General features: G+C 34.9%; 1 protein-coding gene and 1 long non-coding RNA gene across 5 annotated transcripts; one reads left to right on the forward strand and one right to left on the reverse strand.

Annotated features, from left to right (window-relative positions):
- Nucleotides 1-1,904: 1,904 nt before the first annotated feature.
- On the forward strand, nt 1,905-22,121 carry LOC110853765. Of its 4 annotated transcripts, none has more exons than XM_022102083.2 (6): nt 1,905-2,141; nt 15,959-16,805; nt 17,486-17,858; nt 18,444-18,555; nt 19,339-19,910; nt 20,433-22,121. In XM_022102083.2, the coding sequence occupies exons 2-6, from the start codon at nt 15,988-15,990 to the stop codon at nt 20,751-20,753; spliced, it is 2,196 nt and encodes a 731-aa protein (XP_021957775.1). In that variant the 5' UTR covers nt 1,905-2,141; nt 15,959-15,987; the 3' UTR covers nt 20,754-22,121. The 4 variants fall into 4 exon arrangements, with proteins under 4 accessions (XP_021957775.1, XP_021957776.1, XP_021957774.1 ...); XM_022102084.2 differs by lacking the exon at nt 1,905-2,141 and adding an exon at nt 11,054-11,529; XM_022102082.2 differs by lacking the exon at nt 1,905-2,141 and adding an exon at nt 14,618-14,739.
- LOC118436589 lies at nt 21,938-23,933 on the reverse strand. The gene is made up of 2 exons (XR_004835553.1): nt 23,472-23,933; nt 21,938-23,291 (listed from the first exon to the last, which is right to left on the reverse strand). It is a non-coding gene; the product is annotated as an uncharacterized LOC118436589 (long non-coding RNA).
- Between the last annotated feature and the right edge of the window lie 592 nt (nt 23,934-24,525).

Raw genomic sequence — 24,525 nt, forward strand, 5'->3', positions numbered from 1 at the left:
TATTATTAAGTTATTATTATTATATATTATTAATTATTAAGTTATATAATTAAGTAATAATTACTTTATTAATTATTAATTCCTCAGATTTAATTTTTTTCTCAAAATATTGCCAAAATTGATTAATTTTCACCTGTATTTATTCACACTTCTTTTTAAGATAACATTTTTACAAAGTCAAAAAATTCTTCTCGTGAAAGTTATTTAGTCTCTAGCCGGATCTTATATTTGCATAAATACATATTTAAATTAGTAAAAATAAGGTAGCGCAGAAAACCAAATATGAAAATAAGTAGGCGTCATTTAACTCCTTTCATTCAATTTTTTTCAATTGTTCATTTGTCATTACTCATTCAAGTCGGCTAATCAATTAAGCATGTGTCCACAAACTTTGTGGCAACGTGTTCTTAAAATTCACTTAAAATTCGTACATTCAATTATTTATAGTGCCCACTGGTGCAATACACTCTTAGAAATCCGGTATTAAAATAATACCAAACTGTTTTCATCTATGAATTGATATTGACAAGTAATACCTTGTAGTTATAGGTCGGTATTAAAGTTTTACCCTTTGGGTAGTAAATTTTTACGGACCGGTATAATTTTAACACCAAGCGGTAGCAACTTTAATACCGAGAAATCAATACCTGCCTGATTTCTAACAATGTAGAAATCCAGTATTAAAATAATACCAAGCGGTATTCATATATACCTTTACCAAGGCGGTATTGATAAGTAATATCGTGTAGTAACAGCTCCGTATTAAAGTTGTACTATTAATATATATCTTTAGCAAATTTCTATGGCCCGGTACAATTTTAATACCACGTGGTAGCAACTTTAATACCGAAAATTTAACACCCAGAGGTGGGAACTTTAACACAGAGAAATCAATACCTGCCTAACAAAACCCTAGTTCTAACAGTGTAAATACATACATGCTAGTAAAAAAAATGACATTTGGCAAGTTTCATATTCATTACCAACACCCACACCGCTCAAAAAAATGCTAGCTCTGATTTAATTACAATTACTCATCCATCCGTAACAACAATAACATCCTTTTTAAAATCCTTGTGGTTTTAGTTTTTTTTTGTTTGTCGACACGTCGTCTCGTCTCCCTGGCCTGGATCAGTTTCATTTCAGACTAAAAATATGTTCCGCTTATCAAATTATGGCATGAATAATATGCCACACCACCCAAAAATACGTATTTTATGCAGGTACATACGTGTGTACGTGAATCACCCCACATTTGCCACAAATGGCATGAATATATCCAGTCGCCGCGGAAGCCGTGGGGACATCTGGGGACATTTCCATTGTATGATAGGGGAGGAAGGGGTTTATATAAGATGGGGAGATGATGCGGACATCGAATTACAGGGGGGTGGGCATTGTCCCTCTGTCCACACGCTATCCGCGGCCACTGTACAAATCCAATCCACCCATAGTGGTATCTATCCAATCCACCCACCTGAATTTGCACATATGTCAAAGGTTCACAAATTGAAAATATGTATAGCAACGTGGCGAATTTATAGTAATGAGCAAAACGTAATCCGAGTCATGACTGGGGTACAAAAGTTTGCAAATTAAATTTATTTATCTTGCTTGCACCACCGAACTGTCAGCCAACCCTTTTCGCCATTCCATTGTGATTCAAATTAATTTTTGACTCATCCCACAACAACAACCAACTGTTAAAATATGTACAATACACAATTTTGTACGTGCGCTAAATAGTGTAAAATGGATATGGATGTATATAGGAATATGACTTTACGATCATGCTGGTGTGGCGTTTGCCAACTTTTAACGCGAAAATTTACCTCCATATGCGAATCTTCTCCGTAATAAATACCAAGTTCGTGTCAACACTTCATTTCATGATCGCGTCTTCTTTTCAGCCAAAATACAAACGGGTTAACGTTACTTTACCAGTTTTAATTTGGTAGCGAACACAAGATCACGTAAATAAATTACAAGTTTGGGTGAAAAGTGAGGTGTGTAAGTGCATCTTCTTTTCTCAATGCGCAATAATTTGTTCGCCAAAAATTTGCAGATTATTAAATTGCGAATTGTGCCAATTTGAACTTCAAAATCAAAATTTTGGTGCTATTCCGGACAATAATATTTTGGTAAGAAAATTCGAATTTTAAATTTTTTGTCCCAATTTTCAGGGAGTTTTAAGTCGAAATTCGAAGAAATTCGAATTTGTTTCGAGCTTTCGGCTCCTATTTTACCCTCATTTCCAAAAGTTTACGAAAAAATTGACAAAATTTTGAAAGTTTTAGTACCAAAATTTGGCTACCAATTTTTTTTTACTACCATTTTTACTATTACGTAATTCACTCCTATTTCTTTCTTCTTGTCCACAAATTTGTTATGTCATCCATCCATGCATGAATTGAATAAATGAGTTGCACTGCACCCTTGACTCTCGAAAGTCAATGTGAATGTCACTCATTATCTTTGTCACTCATTCATGTCGTCCGTGCACAAAGGATGAGTTGAGTGCGTACCTATTTGTATTTATGTAAATGGGAACGTATTTAATACTTATTTAACTTTTATGCGGTCATATTGTCAAACATTTAAGTACAGATAGGTATTTTTTGTTGACTGACTGATATTTGTATCACTTAAAACTTATTCACTATTCAGTCAAACAAACCAAACGTGATGGTGGTGAGATAATAAAAAGAGAACGATAAAAGAAGAGAATGAATTTATGAAAAGTGTGTGGAAAAAAATGAACAAAAGGTGTGGTCCGAAACTTATTTATCGAAAGGGAATTAATAATTATGCCGGTATATGTATGTAGTTATTAAAATTGTGGTTATGTATTCTCAGGGCATATGTGGCGTGCCATTTTTGTCCGAAATTTAAATTCAGGCCAATGTTATAATATTTAAATGCACATGAATTTTTGTCATGTTAAAGATGACAGAATTCTATTTCTTGCAGAAAATGGCAAGTATTTTAATGAAAAAAACATAAATACCCAAAATGCGAGGAATTAATTTTAAAATGACATAAATTTATTTTTATGTTCGAAACCTAGAAATTAATTTGCATGCTGAAAATGGCAATAATTTTCAAGTCGAAAATTCCAGGAATTTATTTGCATGCTGACAATGCCAAGAATTCATGAATTTATTTTCATGTCGAAAATTCCAGGAACTAGATAAATTTCATTCTGAAAATGCTACAAATTTATTTTTATGTTCAGAACCTCCAAAATTCCGGGCATGAACAGGTCACCGCAAATTTGTTGTTAGCTTATTACGGAGAAAAGCACTACTAGTAGTAGCCATTTTTTGGAGAATATTTATGCAAATCCAATAATCAACAGGTGTGCACAACTTAGAATCAGCATATTTAACCATGGACTTCACTTATTTAATTGATGATGTGCTAAATAAATTGAGTGCGCATTTCAGTGTGACTCTTAGGAGGGGAGCTTGCGAGGTTGATAATAACAGATCTCGATGCCCTTTGGATATGTGGTAGGGTCCCATGAGTGTACTAAAACCCTGAAGTAGTTAGACTCCATGGCCACATTTGCGCCCGCCACACCCACTCAAAAATGCCCAAAAAACGCTTTCACACCAGTTTTCACTCACTCAAATCCACGCCAAAAATCCAATTTTACTCAGATTTTGCAATTTCTTTCACCATTACACTCCCAGATAGTTGCTTTCTTCAATCCAATATTAAACTCAATATTTTCGAAATTTTTAGTATTTTTAAAATTTAAAATTCTGAATGAGCATTGTTGTAGTAATCAACAACGCAAATTATCCCTGCGAAATAATCATCAGCAAAATTGAGTTTGATATTGGATTGAAGAAAGCAACTATCTGGGAGTGTAATGGTGAAAGAAATTTCAAAATCCGAGTAAAATTGGATTTTTGGCGAGGTTTTGAGTGAGTGAAAACTGGAGTGAAAGCGTTTTTTGGGTATTTTTGAGTGGGTGTGGCGGGCGCAAATGTGGCCATGGAGTCAAACTACTTCAGGGTTTTAGTACACTCATGGGTCCCTACCACATATCCAAAGGGCATCAGGATCTGTTATTATCAACCTCGCAAGCTCCCCTCCTTAATAAGTATGCTCAATAGAACAGGGTAGAACATTTATCAGATTGCTAAATCATGGTCGAGGGTAAACACTAAATTATTCAAATACATATTTACCCACATCATTAACTTTTTAAAAGCCAACATATAATTATATCTGCAATTAAACATTCCCAAGCGCAAACTTAATTCAATTAGAGGGCGGAATTTCTCAAGCTTGTTGACTTTCGCAAAAAGAAGAGAAATGTATGCATGCAAAAATATTTACATGCAAAAGTTTGCAAAAAATTCTTTATAAATATTTTGCAGTTTATGTACATAAGTTACATAATTGTGCATAATAATATGCATTTGGTTTCCAGGAGCTGGGGTTAATCCGAGTATGGATTAATAGATTATGAATCGCATTGATAATCTGGACTTCTTAATCCGAGCATGGATTAACAGATGATTAATCGGATCGATACATAATCTTTGCTCTGAAATTCAACGAAAATAGTTCAGTAGCCAAGTTTAATCAAACATTAGCCAAAAATTAGAGCAACTTGATTAATCCGAGATATGGCAGAATTAAGATAATTAGATTCGATAAAAAATTCTATTAAAAATGTTATTCAACTTGTATTTAAAAAATTTAAAGTTTTAATCCCCTAAAAATTAATCCCGCTTGATTAATCCTAATTCCTTAATCTTCTCATTCTAAATTTAAAAATTAATTAGATTCGATCAAAAATTTGATTAAAATTCGCACAAAAAGGTTAAATCTCATGAAAAATACTCCAGGAATTTGTAATCCTAAAAATTAATCCAGGTTTAATCCGTACTTCCAAATCCATTAATTAATCTCCCACCTCACCGCATAAAATATTTTTCCCGAGTCATAACTTTTTAATTGCTCTCACATGAAACTACGTACTTAAAAGCCCAGCAGAATTCTCAAGAGACTTTTGTCTTTTTACTTTCCTTAATGAGCACAAACATCTTATTAACCGACTGAACCACGAAACCTTATGAACAGTGGCCGCGGATAGGGGGGACAATGTCCCCACGGTTGTTCGATGTCCGCATCATCTGCCCATCTTATATAAACTACTCCCTCCCCTATCCTACAATGTTAATGTCCCCACGGCTTCCGCGGCCACTGCTTAAGCATCACATCACATCACGCTAACATGTTTTTTTACCACCACGACCACTACCACATGACAAACCTCATCAGATTCAGCCCTAACCAAGTTATACCTTACTCGCCTGTATTCTATTCTCGTCACCTTATGACGAACACGAGAAGATGACATGTGTGTCATACGCTCTTAAATATAGTTATGATTTATTATTATCATTACGCTGTCTGCATTATTTAGCACAGAATTACATACATACCTATGTACATACAGTCGCCTTATGACTTTTGTCTTCTCGGAGGAGAGGGTGGCGGTGGCATCCTCTCTTCGCTATTCAATTCAAAACTAAATTGGCATTAGTTATAAATTTCTTATTTAGCACTTTTTCAAGTTCCAAGTTCAAGGTGAAACTTGTAATCGGTAAACACACATACTTTTTTATGCGTTGTTAGTTGATTTTGTTTAAGCAAGGCAAATAAATCAACACTCGTACATGAATTCAATTGTTGTGGTTTGGTGTAATTATTCAGAATTGCACATTATTTGCACAATATTTATTTTGCATATGCATGTAAATTAGTACAACAATCTGAACACTGTTAGAAATCCGTATAGTCAGGCCAGGTATTGATTTCTTGGTATTAAAGTTGCTCCCGCTTCAAAATTAAAATTATACCGGTCCGTAAAAATTGCTACCGACATGGTAAAACTTTAATACCGAGCTATTAGTACAAGGTATAACTTATTAATATCACTTTGGCAGAGTCATACATGAATACCGCTTGGTATTATTTTAATACTAGATTTTTACACTGTTAGACATCTGGTATAGTCAGGCAGCCATTGATTTCTCAGTGTCAAACTTGCTACCGCTTGGTATTAAAATTATACCAGTCCGTAGAAATTTGCTACCAATATGATAAAACTTTAATGCCTAGCTCTTACTAGGCGGTACTACTTATCAATACCACTTTGGCAGAGTCATACATGAATACCGCTTTGGTATTATTTTAATACCGGATTTCTAAGAGTGATGTATATAAAATGCATGTTCCCCCCGCTGCTGCTGCTACTGCTGCGTAGAAAGAAAAGAAGTAAAGCAATTTCTTTTCTGCACATCAATTCATTTCTCCATTAACTGAAAGAGGAGGAAATATTTAATGACACATAATCGCTTCCCTCCTCTTAAATTTCACGGAATTCAATCTCAGCCACTAAACTAAACTGCGGACGCTACCACGACCACGACGATGCGATCTTCATTTTCATCATCATCATCGCATCACGAAGGCAAAAAATTAATAAGTTTTGACACAAGAAGATTCATCTCCTTCGACGCCTTTTTGTTTGTCCAGTCCAGTCTTTCAGGCTCCATGCACAGCACAAAGTAAAGAATGCTATATTATTTAATAACGATTTATATCTCGGGCACAAATCATGGCAGTATTTTGTACATACGCTTTGAATTTGTTCAGTGAGTTCAAGTTTCTTGGTGGTGAGTAGAGTTGTACTTATGTCCAGGACATTTAGGCATTTATTTGCATGCCAAAAATTCTGCACATTTATTTTCATGCTCAAAATGCCTGGAATTTATGTTTATGTCCAAAATGTCATGAATGTATTTTCATGCCAAAAATTCCATGAATTACTTTTCATGCTCAAAATGCCTCGAATTTATTTTCATATCTAAATTCCCTCCAATTTAATTGAAATGTCAAAAATGTCATATGTAAATTCCGGGGATTTATTTTCATACAAAAAAATGCCTAAAATTTCCGAGAGCATTTATTTTCTTGTCAAAATTTTTTATAAAATGCAAAACCTTTGTTTTCATGCATGCCCAGGTCCTTGTACAACTCGATTTTTCTGATATATGTACGTAAACTTCACATTAGAGAAGAAAATAACTGCCAAGAAAAGTGAGACGCAGGCTGTAAATTGTGTTTAAATTCCATGCAAATTTGTTTGCCCATTATGCAAAAAGAAAACCCTTATTATGCATAATATTCGATAAAATTTATGCTGGTTGGTGGTTGATGTCGCAAGTGCAAATTTATATTTTGCCATGTTTAAATTTTTCAATATTTCGTTAACCGTTGACCGTGATCATCAGAGTGCGGTGATGTACATATATAGTTACATAAATATGTGTAACATTTACGAAAAATAGGCATAAATATTTACGAAATATGTATGAACAAAAACGCCGAAATAAGAATTTTCAAAAAAATTATATTCTCGACTATAATCACCCAGATCTTGTCCTCTCCAAATTTATTTTGGCAAAGAAAATCATCTCACATCGTTGAAATGTTTACAAAATATGCATTTTTTATACATATGTTTAGTGTTTTTTTTTTTAAATAATAGCGGAAATATTTAGAAGTACGTCTGAAAACCAAGAAATATGTGCCACTATATATTTTGAATTTTTTTTATCTATTCGAGTTACGGGACACACCCACAAAGTTTAAAAAAATCAAACACAAAATTTGAAAATAAATACATAGCCGCCCCCTGATTCGATGCAAAATCATCAATACTCTTACATCTCATCAATAAATAAGCTCGTCAAATCTATCATACGCACATAAATATTATGCAAAACTATGTATGCAAATACATCCATATGAAACAAAGCGATCAAGTAAAAACCACGTGAAAACAAACCATCACAATAATTATTTTTATTCAATGGAAAAAGGTGTGGTTTAGTTACTCCCATTAAAATTCAATTCAACCTTTACATCATTTAAATAGCTTTATGGCTCCTGCACAAAACATAATTTTTTTCATGCAAACTTTTCATACGACAAAGATGCGCTTTTAAAAATTAAAATTCATTCATTTACACTTGCCATTTCAATTTCGGGGGCGTGGGTTCACTTTGATTGACATTAATTCAGCCCAAAGTTTTTTTTTCAATTTAGTATTTTTTTTGGTAAATATAAAATTAATTGTTGAATATCATTCACATTTGGGTATCACGTGGTAAAATAATTAAAATAATTAAAAATACACCTTACTCATCTCATTTGACTGACATTATCTCAAGTTCTTCTCACATTTACGATATCATTCTGCCCCATCAATTCTATCGTGCAGCTTATCTTACCTGGCTAATTGTATAGGTCAGCATATGCATAAGTACTTATCTTACGTGTAATTTTACTGGAAATAACCTTATCGTACTAAATTCTCCACCAAAGCAATAAATAAATTCATCATCATCTTCCCCCTAAAACTAACCTTTCTCTGTAAATCCCAGTAAAAACCACTCGAAATTCCAAAAATTATTAAGTGTTAAGTGGTGGTTATCCGAATGCGTAAATGGTCAGATTAAAGCAGCAGATGACATAAATGAGTAGCTATATATGTAAATAATGGCTTATCGTTGATCGTTTCTACTCACTTTTTTTGCACACTTTTTTCCATGTCAAGCTGAACAAACATTTATTCATTTGAGTGCTTGGTTTGGTGGCAGAGTTGTAAATGGATTGGTTCCTGCGTGTAATAAATATATGAGGAAAGCAGGTTTTACTTTCACCAGAGAGAAAGGTGAGACTATGCTTTCACTTGGTTTTCCAGGAAATTCGTCCCAATTTTATTATTTGTCTAAAAATATAGTGTTACATCCGGAACATCTAATTTGCAATGTGACACGTTCGACGACATAAATGTAGGTACACATTTGGAAATTACATTTAGTTTCACCGTAAAACTTTCACGCCATTACAAAAATTTTATTTTTTTCTAATTGATTTAACATTAAATTAGGATCAATAAATTCATTTGTGAAGATCGTGTAAAGGACTTTTACAACATTAAAAATGGTAATGATTTTTTCTCTGATTAATTTCTAAATTATGGTCTAAAATTAAACTGGGACGATTTTTTTAAATGGTTCTAAATTGATTTGGAAGTTATAAAAATTATTTTAAAAAATATTTTAAGCTGTAAATAACTTCATGAAATTAATTCTAATTGAATTGAATTTTTGAATTGAAGCTTTATTATACTGATTTATATGAACAAGTGATACAGTAACAATGACCAAGACTAGAGAAGATAACTCTAACTTAGCATTATATATTACATATAAGCAGCATGCCATGTTTTAACAGTTTACACCCTATTTAAGCCACTACTACTAATTTTATTTAAAAATAACTTGAAATTAATTAATGATTAACATGAGAACAGTTTCAATTTTATAACCAAAGACAGTCCCAGTATCTTTATACTCTAGATTAATTAACCCAATCAACGTTGGTAATGTAGATTTACTATAAAAATCATTTTTTATCATTGCCTGGTACATTACATCCTTCTTTGTTCTCAAATTTACGCCACATTCATTTTCACGTAACGGAGGCAAGAAAAAATTGTACCTTCCAGTAATTAATTTAAATCCAAAAGATTTTAACATATTTAACCTCCGATTTATTAATGACTCTATTTTACATTGAGAAAGAGCCTCTTCATAATTTTGACTATCAACTCTTTTCCTTAGTATTACAGACAAAGCTCTTTTCTGTACTCTTTCAAGCTTGCTACATAATTCTCTAGCATTGTAACTCACTGTAGCATTGTAATCATTTCAAAATAAAAATTTTTCGTACACGGGAAGCAACAATACACACGCAAAACCAGATATTATTTCTTTTTACGTATGTTTATCAAATACGGAAAACAAAACAATACATGAAAATCCCAAATCAGTCATTGAATGAATTTATTAAAGTTTCATCAACAACAAAAGTCAATCACACAGCAACCTGCGACTAATCAAATTGCAAATTGTCCACGTCCACCCAGCCCAGCTTTCCTTTTACTCGCGAATATGTATATATTTGGCAAAATTTTAATTACGGGTTATCATCCGTCATTCCGAATACGTACGTACGCCATGCCACACCACTTGAACGTATCATTAGTTAATATTTATCGCACCCGCAGAGTCCCCATTGATTAAGTATTGGGTACATACATAGATACGTTATACGGGTCAATTTATAGGCACGTATGTAGTTCAGTGGCCGCGGAAGCGTGAGGACATCGGGGGACATTGCCATTGTAGGATGGGGGGAGGGACGGGTTTGTATAAGATGGGCAGATAATGCGGATATCGAACAACGGTGGGGACATTGTCCCTCGCTTCCGCGGCCACTGCATGCATGCATCATATGCTAATCAAAAATATCATATCATTAAGCATTATGTTAATGCTAATAAACTACCTTGTATGGGGCCAAACTTGATGCTAATGTGGACTGGCAGCAGCGATTCGTGATTATTATCAGGCTACGGATATTTAAATTATGCAAATATTGTGTTTGCAAAATATTTATTTATAAAAAAACTCACTTGAAGACTTCAAGTTGAAGTGTATATGAACTACCTAAACATTTATAACAATTTACAAAAACTTTAAGAAAAATCATATTGTCGTCGAAAATTTACAAAATAAAATACTTTCTTCAAAACAGATTTACTAAATATTTAAAGTTATGAAATCATTAGATCTAAGGAAGATTTAAATTTATGAAAGGTTTCAATTTATGAAATTAAGATTTAAATATATGAAAGTTTTAAATTTAGGAAAGATTTCAATTTACCAAAGTTTTAAAATGCAATTTTTGAATTTACGAAAACCTCGAAATATTGAAAAACTTTAGCCTTTAAAATCCACCAAAGGCTAGTTTTCCTTACTAAGTACATACATATAAAGTTATATAAATAAATAGCCGGCGTCTGATCTTTATCATGCTTATGAACAAAATCAAATCGAACTACACACTTCTGTGTTCATACAACAAATACATTATTCGATGGACCATGTACATAGAAAATCACCATTAAAATCATTCCACTCTCATCAGAGTGTAAAGGTATATATCGGCTGCAAGTTAACTACTATAAAATACAGACTTGATTTACTAACTCAAGATCAAGAAAGAAATCATCGATTCTCGATTTTATCACAAGATTACAACAATTTTTTTTACACAAAAAAGTCAAACCCGCATTGAAACCAAATCCTAAGTACAAAACTATCTACATAAATCCAGTTTTTCCATTACTTACTTTTGGACCATACAATATCATATTTCCAGCCGGATTATGTGCAATTTTTTTGCACAAACTTAACTTTCATAAGTGTAAAGAATGCCTGCAAAAATATACCTGTTGACTCCTGCCCAACGTGTTAAACGCCTTGTTAAATAAGATCATAACGTATGGTTTCGTTTTGGAAGTGAATTTTACAAATGTGTCATTGAGACATTAACAGGAAAATTATTACCCCTCTCAAAAATAATAAGGTAATAAATTCAAGATTTTTTTTAACTATTAAGAAAAAAATAGCTACTTAACTAAACTCGTTATCGTCAAGCAAAAATGATGCCGTAACATTTTAAACTGATTTTTGAATCGTAATAAAAAAAAATTTATTTGTGTGGTTTGGTTTCTCGGGAAGAAATAAAAATTGCATGGATAAAAAGGTGCGAAGTAATAATAAGTAAGTAGCAAAAAACTAAATATTTATTTAACCAATGACGTGCCAAGCCCATTCATTTTTTAGAATGTTATGATTACGATAAAATAACATGTCCCAGTTCCAACTGAAATAAATATTTAGTTCAATTAACACTTCTCAAACTGTAGGTCAGGTCAAGGGGGGAAATTTATTCATCTATATTTAAAACAACATAAATATTTGTAATCGGACCGATTACATTTCAAATGAAAATGCATACAAGATGGTCAGTACACTCTTAGAAATCCAGTATTAACATAATACCAAGCGGTATTCATGTATGACTCTAGCAAAGTGGGATTGATAAGTAATACCCTGTAGTACGTAATAACTCGATATTCAAGTTTTACCATGCCGGTAGCAAATTTTTTACGGACCGGTATAATTTTGATACCAAGCGGTAGCAACTTTATTACCGAGAAATCAATACCTGTCTGACTATATCAGATTTCCAACAGTGTATCTACGATTTTCAGATGTGCATATGCATGTATAAATAGGAAAACGAATCATAACACGTGTCATGATTTTATACCAAATTTAATTGACTATACCAGAATCTAAAGCTGTAATCTAAAATTTTATGCCCTTATTTTTGAACCGCTTGAAGTACAGACTTCTGCTTTTCGGATACTTGCAGCTAATTGAATGTCCTATAAAATCACGTCACCTGGAATGTGGATATAAATAAAAAGCCGCATTAGAAAATCGTAACCATTAAATGCTGGCTGTTATTCACATGAGCCGCGGAAGCCGGGGAGGTTAAAATTGCAGGGTGGGGGAGGGCGGGGTTTATATAAGATGGGGAGATGATGCGGATATCGAAAACCGTGGGGACATTGTCCCCACGCTTCCGCGGCCAGTGGTCATTCACATATTTTTAGAAGCGACGTTTTGTACATTCTTTAGTCTTGAGATCACCCACTAACGAATGAGACTGCATGGTCGTTTTACAGTGGAGTGCATCATGCTGCTTGTAAATAACATATTTTTTGACGTAATAATAAATACAATAAAAGGGATTAGCGTCGCACTATTTTACGAGATTTGCTGCACCTTGGTGGTCTCGTCAACTCTGGTCTGGATAAGTACATACGTGATAAGCTTAAATATGCACCCTCTTATTTATTTCACTTACTTATTCTCCCATTAAATAATTCCCTTTGTTCGTCATTTTTCCGACAAGCTATTAAATTCCCGTACATGTCATCTAACCAAATACCATAAATTTTAAATACATAAATTTCCAAATGAGTTTTTTTCTCTGAACCTTTTTCTAAAAGTTCACTCCCGTAAAATGTCACATTTAAATTTAACTATGGCGTCACATGATGACAGCCCCTTTAATTACCTATTTGCTTACCTATGTACCCCCGCATCAATTCTGCTCATCATACAAGGATTGACTGCAATTCTTTCATGTAAGTAAAAGGAAAGACCGATTCTTTTTTACTAAATGAATGCTCATCAATTCATCAAATACTTCATGTTACGTGATACAACTAAAGTCAACCTCTGACATTAAAAAATGTGTAAAGTACAAAAGTTTGCCTAGTGAAGTAGGTATCACGTTCTTAATATTTTGCGTATCCTCTGCTCTTCTCCACAACTAATCCGCCCAACGATATTTAATTTCATCGTGTTTTATAATCCTACGTAATTTCTCACATCCATTGTTTACTCATCTTAATAAGGAATCTGCTTAGTCTTCACCTGTCAACAAAATACTAACCGCACGTACGTACATACATACACAGTGGCCGCGGAAGCTTGAGGGGACAGAGGGACAATGTCCCCACGGTTGTTCGATGTCCGCATCATCTCCCCATGTTATCGAAACCCCTTCGTACCTACCTAACCTACAATGTCCCCACGGCTTCTACGGCCACTGCGTACATCTTCTTCGGGTGAGAAACTAATGGGAAAACGTAACCGCAAATTTCCTTAAAGTTTGCCATGCGAGAGAAATTATCATCATTGTCATCTATAACTAACCTGGAATTAAATTAAATAGTTCTGCATTAACGTGCACCTAGATTTGCACAATAACAAAGGCAGCGAAAAAAATGGCAAAAGTAATTACTTCATTCCCATTATGATTTTTAATGTTTACCATAACATTCATTCTCCAGTAAGAAGAATTCATCATAAAAATAAATTCCACAAGGGAAGTTGGCATCCTGCTTGTCCTGTTTATGTACATAAAATATTAGTCGTGCGTATAACATTAAAAGGCATGATCTCAACCTGTCTGCGGTTTCATAGCGTCTCATTCTTCTCACAAGTCAGTTAATAAATAAATAAGGAACTATCAACATACATATGCACATAATTTCTGTCTGCATAACAAAATGACGGATATGTACTCATATTTTTGATTAATTTGATTAATTGAATGCGATCGTAGCGTTGACAAGTTCTCTGTGTTGACAAGAGACAGGAACAAAAAGGGGAAATTGAGATAAAATCAGGACACGTTTCTTCCCTGACCGTGATACCTGATATCTGCGAATGATAAGTAAATCTCATCCTATACATACACATTTGTTGATTTGCACTACATAATGTGTATCCTACGCCCATAAAATACGAGATACGATACCGTCCAGGACAGAAACGACGGACTGCTAACAACCAGAACAAATGTGATTACATTTGGCTTTGTTTCTTTTTCGCATATTGCACCTGCCTGAGAATAGATGAGAAATGAAACCTGGACACATAATTCACCATCCTGCCCTACTGTCCTCCTATTTAAGTACATACTTGATACTCGCTAAAAAAACTTGCTAACACGTACTGCAACCAAAAGTAGGAGAACCCGCATGCATATTACCTCATCTTCCATAGGCAAAAATATTTGCAAGCTATCCATCCATCCATCCACTAGTAAATCCCAGTTAGGTCCGAACTTTTCCTTCAGTCGTGCAGTGGCATTTGTGCATGCACAATATCACATCATCTTCTTCATCACATACTAATTTACATACGTAAAGTAAGCTATTTATTAAACTGCCTTATTTGTTTTACATAGTAATTTTATATAGTTCAGAATATAATGCGAAATTCGCATTGCGAATTCGTGACTTGGTTTCAATCGAGGCATAATTTATGCGGAGAAGTAAAAGTGCATATTCCTATTTAGAAGACTACTTATTTAACAATATCACGGTACACATATATTATCGTGAGATTAGATATTTGATCTGTGCAAGTAGAGATCACCTCTCTCCTAAAACAAATTAGGAACATATTTATTTAAGAACACAATATCATATTCCTTGTTACCAGCAGGAGGAGTCAGTTTTATCCAACTTTTAATTTAACATATTTACATTTACCCACGTGACATTGAACAATGACTTTGAACTGCCTGTGAGAGACTTGTTTGACAATGCAGAGAACTGTATTTTTAATTAGATTTTTAGTCAGTTGTCATAATATTCAATAACTCAATTATGACTGCAGTATAGTACACATTGCGAATCTCATCAGGCAGCATTTCAGCAACAACTTTTTGCAAAATTTTTGGGATTATTGCCAATTGTTTTGTTAACTACTTGATTGGATTGGTCTGTCGGGGTTGAAGTTGAGTTAATTTGATGAAGTGACTTATTAGTTACATAAAGTAAGTACACAAACTTGTTGGGGTGAGATTTTTTTTCTGCACGTCGTAAATAAAATTTTCTACATGGGGGTCATAAATTCTTATTGTGTCGTTAATAAGTAAGTAGTTACTTTTACGAGAAAGAAATATGTCTCACGTAATAAATTCGGCAATTTTATGGACATTTTTATATACATAACTGCTCCTGCAGAAATACTGACAAAATTAAACTGAGAAGCTTAAAAATATATGCTTAAACCAAAAATCTCTTTAAATAATAGACGCCGATTTTAAGAAGTAAGAAGCAGTCTTATCCGCTCCTACGTAAATTAATTAAATACTTAAGCTGAAAACTTTAGCAGAATAATTTATGCAGTCGCATAAAAATATTTAAATCTCAAATTTTTAAACCTGAAATTCGCAAATCTTTGAATAATATGATATAAATTCTTCAATTTTACGAACAATTATAATTCCTCTTACATAAATATTTACAAAATTATACTGAAAACTTTACCATAAAAATTTAATCTCATTTTATCTACATAAATATACAAATCACAAATTTTTAAACCTGAAATTTTCTAACGTTTCCATAAATTTCCAGATTTCCTGAAATAATCCACAGTCCACAAAATGGGGAACCCCACGACCCAAGACTGGGTCCGGTTGGACGTCCTAATCCTCCAACGAGCCTGCAACCTCCTCCGAAAACAGTTCCTTCGCCGCTGGAACCTTACCCAATCCTCCGAATGGATCGATTCCCCCGAATTCGGATCCCACTTCATTTCCGGTTTGGCCGCCCAGATTTACAAAAGCGTTGGACGCCTCCACAAAATGACGCTGGCGGAAGGTGACGTGCACACCTGGGATTTTTCCCTCCTCACCAAAATCCTCCAGCAGGTCGACTTTCTCCCCAAAGAGGAGGAAACTTATGCAAATTTGAGGCAGGAATTTACCTCGGAAAACGCCAAAATTTCCGAACTTATCTCCTACAGTAAGCAAGCTCTCGAATATCCCGCCAAAACGATGGAGGATTCCGAATTTTCCCGCTTATGGGACCACATCGAGTCGATTTTAGTCTCTTTTGGGGAAAATGAGAAGGAATTGGAGCAACTGAAGCGGACCGAGAGTGTCAGCGAGGAGGATTTATGTTCCATTTTGGGGGGTCGCGATTCGCCCCTGGTGGATGAAAATTGTGTCGCGGAAGCGCGAAAGTTGAAGGATGAGGCGAAGAACTTGATAAATTCGGGGGATCTGAGCGGTGCAATTGAGGTGCTGACGGGGGCGGTGGGAATGCACAAAGGGCTCCCGGCGGGGGACCTCGGAGCGTTGTATGCCATGCGGAGTGACGCCTATTTGAAGCAGGTGGGCACTTCCAAGGGGGGAAAAGAGGAGAGGATGGAGGGGGCTTATGTCGCGTTGAAGGATGCTAAGCAGGCCATGTTTCTCAGGTGAGGGAACGCATTTTTTAATTGGTTTCGCTTTTCCAAAACGCATTTTTCCCAGGATGGTGGGAGAAATGGGGAAAATAGATGCACGAATGCCTGAAAAATTGATGACCATGTATGCAAAACAAACACTTTCTCCCATTTCAAACCTAGTTTAAATATGGGAAAAATGTAATTTAAAAAAAATTTCTCCCGATTTTCCACCCATTTTGTGTGAAAAACTGAAAAATTCACTTTTACCCAGTGTTTCATTTCTTTAATTGCAAAGAAAGCAAAGCAAGAAGTGCGAGGTGCAAGAAACTGGGAGAAAGTGCAAGAAATTTGTGCCTTATAGCCAAGCGCGGTATAGCGACGGGGCGTCGTTTCTCGCGCCGTGCATTTCTCCCAGGTCAAAATATTCACCTGCATGAAACCACTTTCTCCCCATTATTTCTTGCACGTGGTTAATACTTGCACCTGAAACACTTGAAACTTCGTACAGAAAGAATTATTGGACGAATTTTTAGTCAATTTACTTTCTCAAGTTGTTATTTGCTTTCACCTGAAACACTGCTTTTACCAACTATCCCTGTAAATTTGGCAAATTGCAACCCTACTTTTTCCATGAATTAATCACCCATCATTCCATGCAAAATGCCGATGATGTAATTCCTTACACCGATATTATTTCATTCCTATTTCAGACCAGCCTGGGGCCTCGCCCACTACCGCGTCGGGATGGCGTACGTGGAGCTGGGTAAATACAAGAAGGCGTCGAAATACCTCGATCAAGCCTTGGACCTGGAGCCGAACGAGGAGGAAATTCGCGTGGCCAATTCCACCTGTAAAATCAAGCTTGTCCAACTCTCCGACGACTTCGCCCCGGAATTAAAGACCTTCCAAAAGGTCAACTTCCTCCCGAAACCGCGCCCCCTTCCAGGTGGAACGCGTCACAGCCCGGAAGTCATGGACCAGCTGGACATGATCTTTTTCCCGGAGGACGAAGACAACATTTTGGGCGATGTGTATAAAGCGCACAAATTCAGGGATGGAATCAATACCAAACAGAGCTATAAAGTAGGTGGTTGGTTTGGCTTAACATTGATAAGATACTTATCTTAAACAAGTGAACGTAGGGCGGATATGCATTTATTTTCAACTTTTTCATTTAATGACGACTGATCGTCAAACTTTGTCCGTGTTTCGTATAGATTCCAAAAATTTCAAAAAATTTTTGACATATTTTTACATATTTCTACGTTTTCAGACGTATAAATATTTTTTTAATTGCATAAATCTTTTATCTATTTTTCACCCGTGCATATAAATATTTTGTAAACGATGTGAGCCAATAATTTTTCAAAGAAATTGGACCACAAAAAATCCAGAGTTTTAAATTCAAAAAGTACAAGTTTTCCGAAATTTCTTATTTGGTCGTATTTCATAAATATTTTGGCGTTTTTTTCCCTAAAAATTTTAAAAATGTATTTCAACGATTTTTTCGCATATTAATTAAACTCCATGAAAATTGAAAATCAACCTGACTATTTGCACTTTAAGCATAGAAATTAAGTGCCTACATAGTTCTCTTCTCCGAAAAGCGGGCAAATTTTCACGCATGATATTTAATACTTAATTTACATAATTCTTAATATTTATCAGGATGCCGCGATCCTTTACCGGAAGGGAGTTAGGTCACGAAATGCGGAATGCATGTATAACTTGGCCCTCCTCAAACTTGAAGGGAACGGAATCAAGCAAGACGTCAAAGGAGGTAAATTTCTACAATTTACTATAATTGAACTTTACATACACTTGAATCATTAATTATAAGCTAAAATTTTCTATTGATTTTAATTTTTCAATTTAATTCAAAAATTTCAAAATATTTCTGCAATTTTTTTTATGTATAAATTTTGCTGTTTTTGACCGATTTTGGACAAACAATTTTTTGATACTTTTTGAATTAATAATAATCATAGTTTTTCTTCAAAAATTTTTATAAAATTGAATCTGGATGAATTTATAATTAGAGAACATCTTTGTCATCTGTATTTATATAAAATAAAACAGTTTTTAGTTGATAAAACCAATTTTAAAGGTATTTTGATACTTTTTAAATAATATAAAAGTAATCAGAGTAATTTTAATCGAATTGAAATTTTCAAGAATTATTTTGAAATTCAGTTTTTGTAAACTTTGGCGTCGCAGAGCAATATTTGTAAAAAATGAAGAATGCCATTTACTGTAAAGGTCGCTAAAAGGATTACCAGACGGATCTTATTTGTTTTTCCTAATTTCACCAATTTAAATTTTTTAATTGATTTTTTTAAATTAATTAAATCAAAAATTATAGTTCAGTAAGCTTAAAATTTAGAAAAATATTGTAAATTCAATTCAGCCAAATTTTGATACACATTATCAAAATTTTTATGCATTTTTTATTAAATTTGTAATCGTTCATTGCCAGTTATCGCCACCATGTAACAACAATTAGCATATCGAACTATCCCCAATTATATTGAACTGCCACATTCATTTTTATCTATCTTTTTAGCCATCGATCTTCTCAAACGTGCCGCCAAACAACCCACCAAACTTTGTAAAGGATCCGGCTACAATTTCGTCTCGAACGTGGGCGTCATCGAAGCGTCCTTCGTCCTCGGCCTCCTCGCCGCGGAAGGGATCGCCTTCCCGCCACAAGAAGACCTCCATTCTGCCGCCGTGTGGTATCAAGAATCTTCCGAACACGGCTCCGGTCCCGCCGCGCACAACCTCGCGCTCCTCTACAGCAAAGGGAACGGCGTCCCGCTCAACGAAAAGCGGGCCGTTCAGCTCTGGAAATTGGCGGCAAGTCGCAAAGTTCCCGAAGCCATGTTTGGTCTCGCGATCCACCACGCGAAAGAATGGGAGACGACGGAGGCCCGAAAATGGTTTGAGTTAGCGATCAACGAGTACGGGGCGGAATTTCCGTGCAAATTTCATAACGTTTTTGAGGAGGAGGAGGAGGAGTCGAAAGAGATTTGTTGGACCCCGACGGCCACGCTGATTAATGAGTTTACAACGGTTCTGGATACGATTGATTATTGGAGGGCGCGATACGGGCAGAAGGAGATTGCTAGATGGGAGGTAGGAGGATACCTGTTCAGATTCATTCATTTGATAGAGAATGAATAAATTATTCATTTCATATTTATGATGAATGAATGAATTTTGAATAGCAATTTGTTCATGATGAATGAATGAATTTCGAATAACAATTTATTCATTTCATGTTCATGAAGAATGAATGAATTTTGAATACAACTTATTCATTTCATATTTATGAAGAATGAATGTATTTTGAATAAAAATTTATTCTTTTCATACACATGAAGAATGAATGAATTTTGAATACAACTTTTTTCATTTCATATTCTTGAACAACGAATGTATTTTGAATAAAAATTTATTCATTTCAAATTCATGAAGAATGAATGAGTAATTATATTCATTATTGATTCGCGCTATGGCTGTTAGTACTTGGGGTATAATTCATTTAAAAAAGACGAATTTGAGAGAAAATGAGTAAATATTGAATAAATGAATAATGAATGAATGAGTTATTCCAATTTTTTGAATGAATTTTAAATGAAATATCTTTTTGACCAGGTCCTCTCCGGAGAGAAGGCGACCAATCAAAACCTATCCGTCAAGTACCGCTTGGCCCGAATGTTGCACGACGTGGAGGCCGAAAAGGAGAAGATTTTCGCGATCGAAGCCTACTTCCAGACCGACCTGGCCACCCCGCCGGTGCAGATTCCGTTTCAAAATGCGAAATCTTGGGCAAACCGGGTTCGTCAGGGGATGTTACTGAATCAGAGCGAGGGGGAGGAGAGCAGTCGGGAAAATAGTCAGAGTCGATCCGTCAGCAGAACGTCGTCCGGGGGGTCGAGTGAAGAACCCGAATCGGTGGGAAGTTTGTCTGCCTAATTAATTAATTAATTAATTAGTTAATTAAGGTCCCATGTTATTGTTAATTAAATTTGTAAGGATGTCCCGGTTAGTTGTATAATACCCGGCGTGAAATATTTCCCGGGTTCGGGTATTCTGTTACTTCCAGAGATTTTATTTTGTACCAAGGACAAAAATTAGATCCATCGAATCGCAATTTTTTTTGCAAGGTTTTGAATTATAAGTAAATAAGTTGAAAATGTAAATTACTTGGACGGGTCCGGGTATCCAGAAAAATTGCCGGGTAGTTGTAATATTCGGTGTCCGACATGAAATATTTCCCGGGTTCGGGTATTCCATTCCTTCCAAAGATTTTATTTTGTAACAAGGATAAAAATTAGATTCATCAAATTACAATTTTTTGCAAGGTTTTGAATTTCAAGTGAATAAACTGAATATTTAAATTACTCGGCCGGGTCCGGGTATCCCAAAAAATGCCCGAGTCGGCCGGGTAGTTACCCGGGCCGGGTATCCCATTCCTTCCAAATATTTTACTACAAAAATAGGATTGCAATTTTTCTTTTAATTCAGAGAAATAAATTTATCATGTTAATTCCTCGGCCGGGTAAAACCATGTACTTTTGAATACCCTGTTGGGTCCGGGTATCAAAAAATTGCCGGGTATCGTGTAGTTACTCGGGACATCCCTAATCGAGTATGTTGAACTGACACGATTTTTAGTTTTAAGAGCGATTTTATGATGTTGAAACGATGTGATGATTACGAAGCCACATTTCTTTAGCGAAATATACATACACTTCAGTATTACATGCAATTTTGCAATGTACATATTTAGTTTACCGATAATGATAAGTTGCTCGCAAATACTTTTGCAACTTGCTGTTTAAATCTCAACAAATTGTTAACCCACTGAATTTTCAATAAAATGCAGGAGGATTGCAATATTAAGGATCACATGAAATGAAAAAAACGGGTATTTCGGGATGATTTTTCGGGTAACATTTAAAATATGTATGTATGTATAAATCTACCGACAAAATATATAAATTAATTAGTTTAATTAGTAATTAATTGGCTTAGTTAGTACTTAATTAGTAAATATGTGCATTTTTTGCCGCTGAGAATTAATAATGAACTAATATTTAATTAAGAACTCGTTGACTAATTTATTAATCTGTACGTATGCTGAATTAAGTATGCCATTTTTTGCGACAGTAACCATTTTAATAGGTAGATGATTAATTAATTAATTTTTAATTAAAATACAGATTTTGAGTAAATACTAGTTACAGAATAGATTGTACTCGATCTTGTTAAATATTGTTAACACATTTGAGAGCTTTACTGGTTTATTGACGAATAAAGATTACGAGTACGACTATAAAATAAATGAAATGCATTATTCCATAATTGCAATTGAAGCTTAACATAGTTCAACATAATTAAGATCTGAATCATCAATCCAAATCTGACACTGTTCCACGCCGAGTTGGATTTTTTTTAATATGAGCATTTATTTATTTTATGTCAGATATATTTCCGAACATGTCGATCAGATAAAGTGCAATTCGCACATTCAAATTTCAGGTTTTCTTGTTAATTTCTGAAAATCGGTAAAGGTCACCTCATTGGGTCCCTCCGGATGAAATTTTCTAATTTTAATTCATACTATTCTATTAGGACCTATTCACATCCTCTGTTTCAGCTTTCTACTATAATTTTGAAATTTTGGTGCATAATATAAATAGTTTAAATTTTATTTCAATCATAGTGTAAGGTGTATTCGCAGAGTTATCAAAAAAATGTATGACAAAATGTCTACGCAGGAGTCGAACAAAAAGGTCCCTAAGCTTAAAAAAATCGTAGAAGTATCGCAGAAAATCGCAGATAAAATAATATCCCACCCACTCCAATCACCCCCACGGGTCAACCACTTGACTGACCAAGCTGGATTCCTAATTTTGTATGGTTTATGCGCGTTTTCTATTAAGGATATTTACCAGAGTAAGTATATATTTATGTGATTGCTAGATTTACTTCAATAGATGTTTGCACACAATTCTACAATGGTTCTGCTATTAACGATGAAGCAGATACATTTTGGTCTCGTAACGGGGTCAGGTCGATAAAAAACACATAGTCGAGGAATATGGGTAAATCGTCCGTCAATTCCACTCCACCAAAGCAGTAGATTCTGTTGGAATGAGGTACAAACACCATGGCAGGGGCCAAAAGAAAGATACTGTCAGACCTACGAAGTGGTAGATTTGCGACTTGAATGAATCTACTTTCAAAAGTACTTGGATCAAACTCATAAATTCCATCCGTGTAAATTGGATCAGCTCCAGTACTTATGACATGCCCTCCCAAGATGTAGATGAATTCCCCAGTATAAACAGAGTTTGGATAAGAATTATAAATGGGTAGTGTGGGTGGTCCAACAAACATGACGCGAAAATTATTGAGGTCCAATTGGAGAGCTTGTCTGTTGCTCTTTTGGTTATCATCAAAAAAATAAACCATGTTTCCCGCGCGATTTGCAGCTGCGCTATAGATCTGTGAAAATATTAATACAACGTTTGAAATATAAACTTAAATGCTAAATGTGAAAACGACGCTTGACCTATATTTTGGCATTGTTCAATTGAATCACATTGTGCGTTGTAATAGGTAAGCGCAAGAGGCGCAACAAAACAAAACATATTAGCACCAATTCTTATAAGGTACAAGACAAACCTCGAGCGGAAAGTTGGCCACAATTTCAGATCCATGATTTCATGGTAAAGAGGTGGATGTTATATCTAGCCAACATACAACCGTCGAACAGGTAAATGCTGTCGTTGCCATCATAGTAGGGCAATTTGCAACTGGCATCATCCGGGAAACGTACGTCAAGATATTGGGCTTCCAACAACTGAGCACTGGCAGAATTAAACATGTAAAGAGAGGCTGTAAGGAACAGCCTTGCCCCTGTAGGTAAGGTATACATTTTACCCACTCTTATTTTGAGTATTAGCAGGAATAACTTCTCTTACTTCGGCGAACTGTTCAACAAGTAAGCTACGATACAATTGACTTGTATAATTGCTATGATGTTAAAATATATATGGCTGAAGGAGGAAAATGCGATAGGTAACTTAAATCAATCAATCGACCCGGATGACTGATAAGAAATGTTGAGAGTCATGCGATAAATTAGGCCTCTGACTTAAATTTTGATTTATATGGGAAGGAAAACATCCAATAAATTAAGCTAAGTAATTTAAGAGGTGACGGATGACACAGAAACCACTGAGAATCATCTAATACAGTCATTTTCACGGGTGTTCCTGACATGTATGCTACAAACTCCAGGTGGAGATGGGAAATTGGTGGATTTTATTTGAGTCCAGTATACAACCGACGAAGAGGTAAACGCTGTCGTTGCCATCATAATAGGGCAATTTGCAATTGCATCATGGTGAAAATGTACTCCGAGATATTGGGCTTCCAACAAATGATCGCTGGCTGAATTAAATAGATAAACACAGACTGAGAGGAGTAGTTCTATGATAAGGGTATGCATTTTCCACCTATTATTTTTAGCAGGAATAGCGTACAAACCTGTGACTTGGTCTAGAAGCGAGTTACGAAATAATTGATGTGCATAATTACGATGTTACCCAAATATATTAAACCGTACAAAGAAAATATGATGGATAATTTGATCAGTCAATCATCACAATTGACGTCCGTGCTGAGATAAGAAATGCTGACTGCAAGGACAAAGTCATGCGACTTGGATTTTCCT

Source organism: Folsomia candida, unplaced genomic scaffold (genome assembly GCF_002217175.1).
Source record: "Folsomia candida strain VU population unplaced genomic scaffold, ASM221717v1 Fcan01_Sc009, whole genome shotgun sequence".
Lineage (NCBI taxonomy): Eukaryota > Metazoa > Arthropoda > Collembola > Entomobryomorpha > Isotomidae > Folsomia > Folsomia candida.

Coding starts and splice junctions, on each gene's coding strand:
- LOC110853765 (XM_022102083.2), top strand. CDS start 15,988: ATGGGGAACCCCACGACCCAAGACTGGGTCCGGTTGGACGTCCTAATC. Junction 18,556..19,338: donor CAAGCAAGACGTCAAAGGAG/GTAAATTTCTAC, acceptor CTATCTTTTTAG/CCATCGATCTTCTCAAACGT. Junction 19,911..20,432: donor AGGAGATTGCTAGATGGGAG/GTAGGAGGATAC, acceptor CTTTTTGACCAG/GTCCTCTCCGGAGAGAAGGC.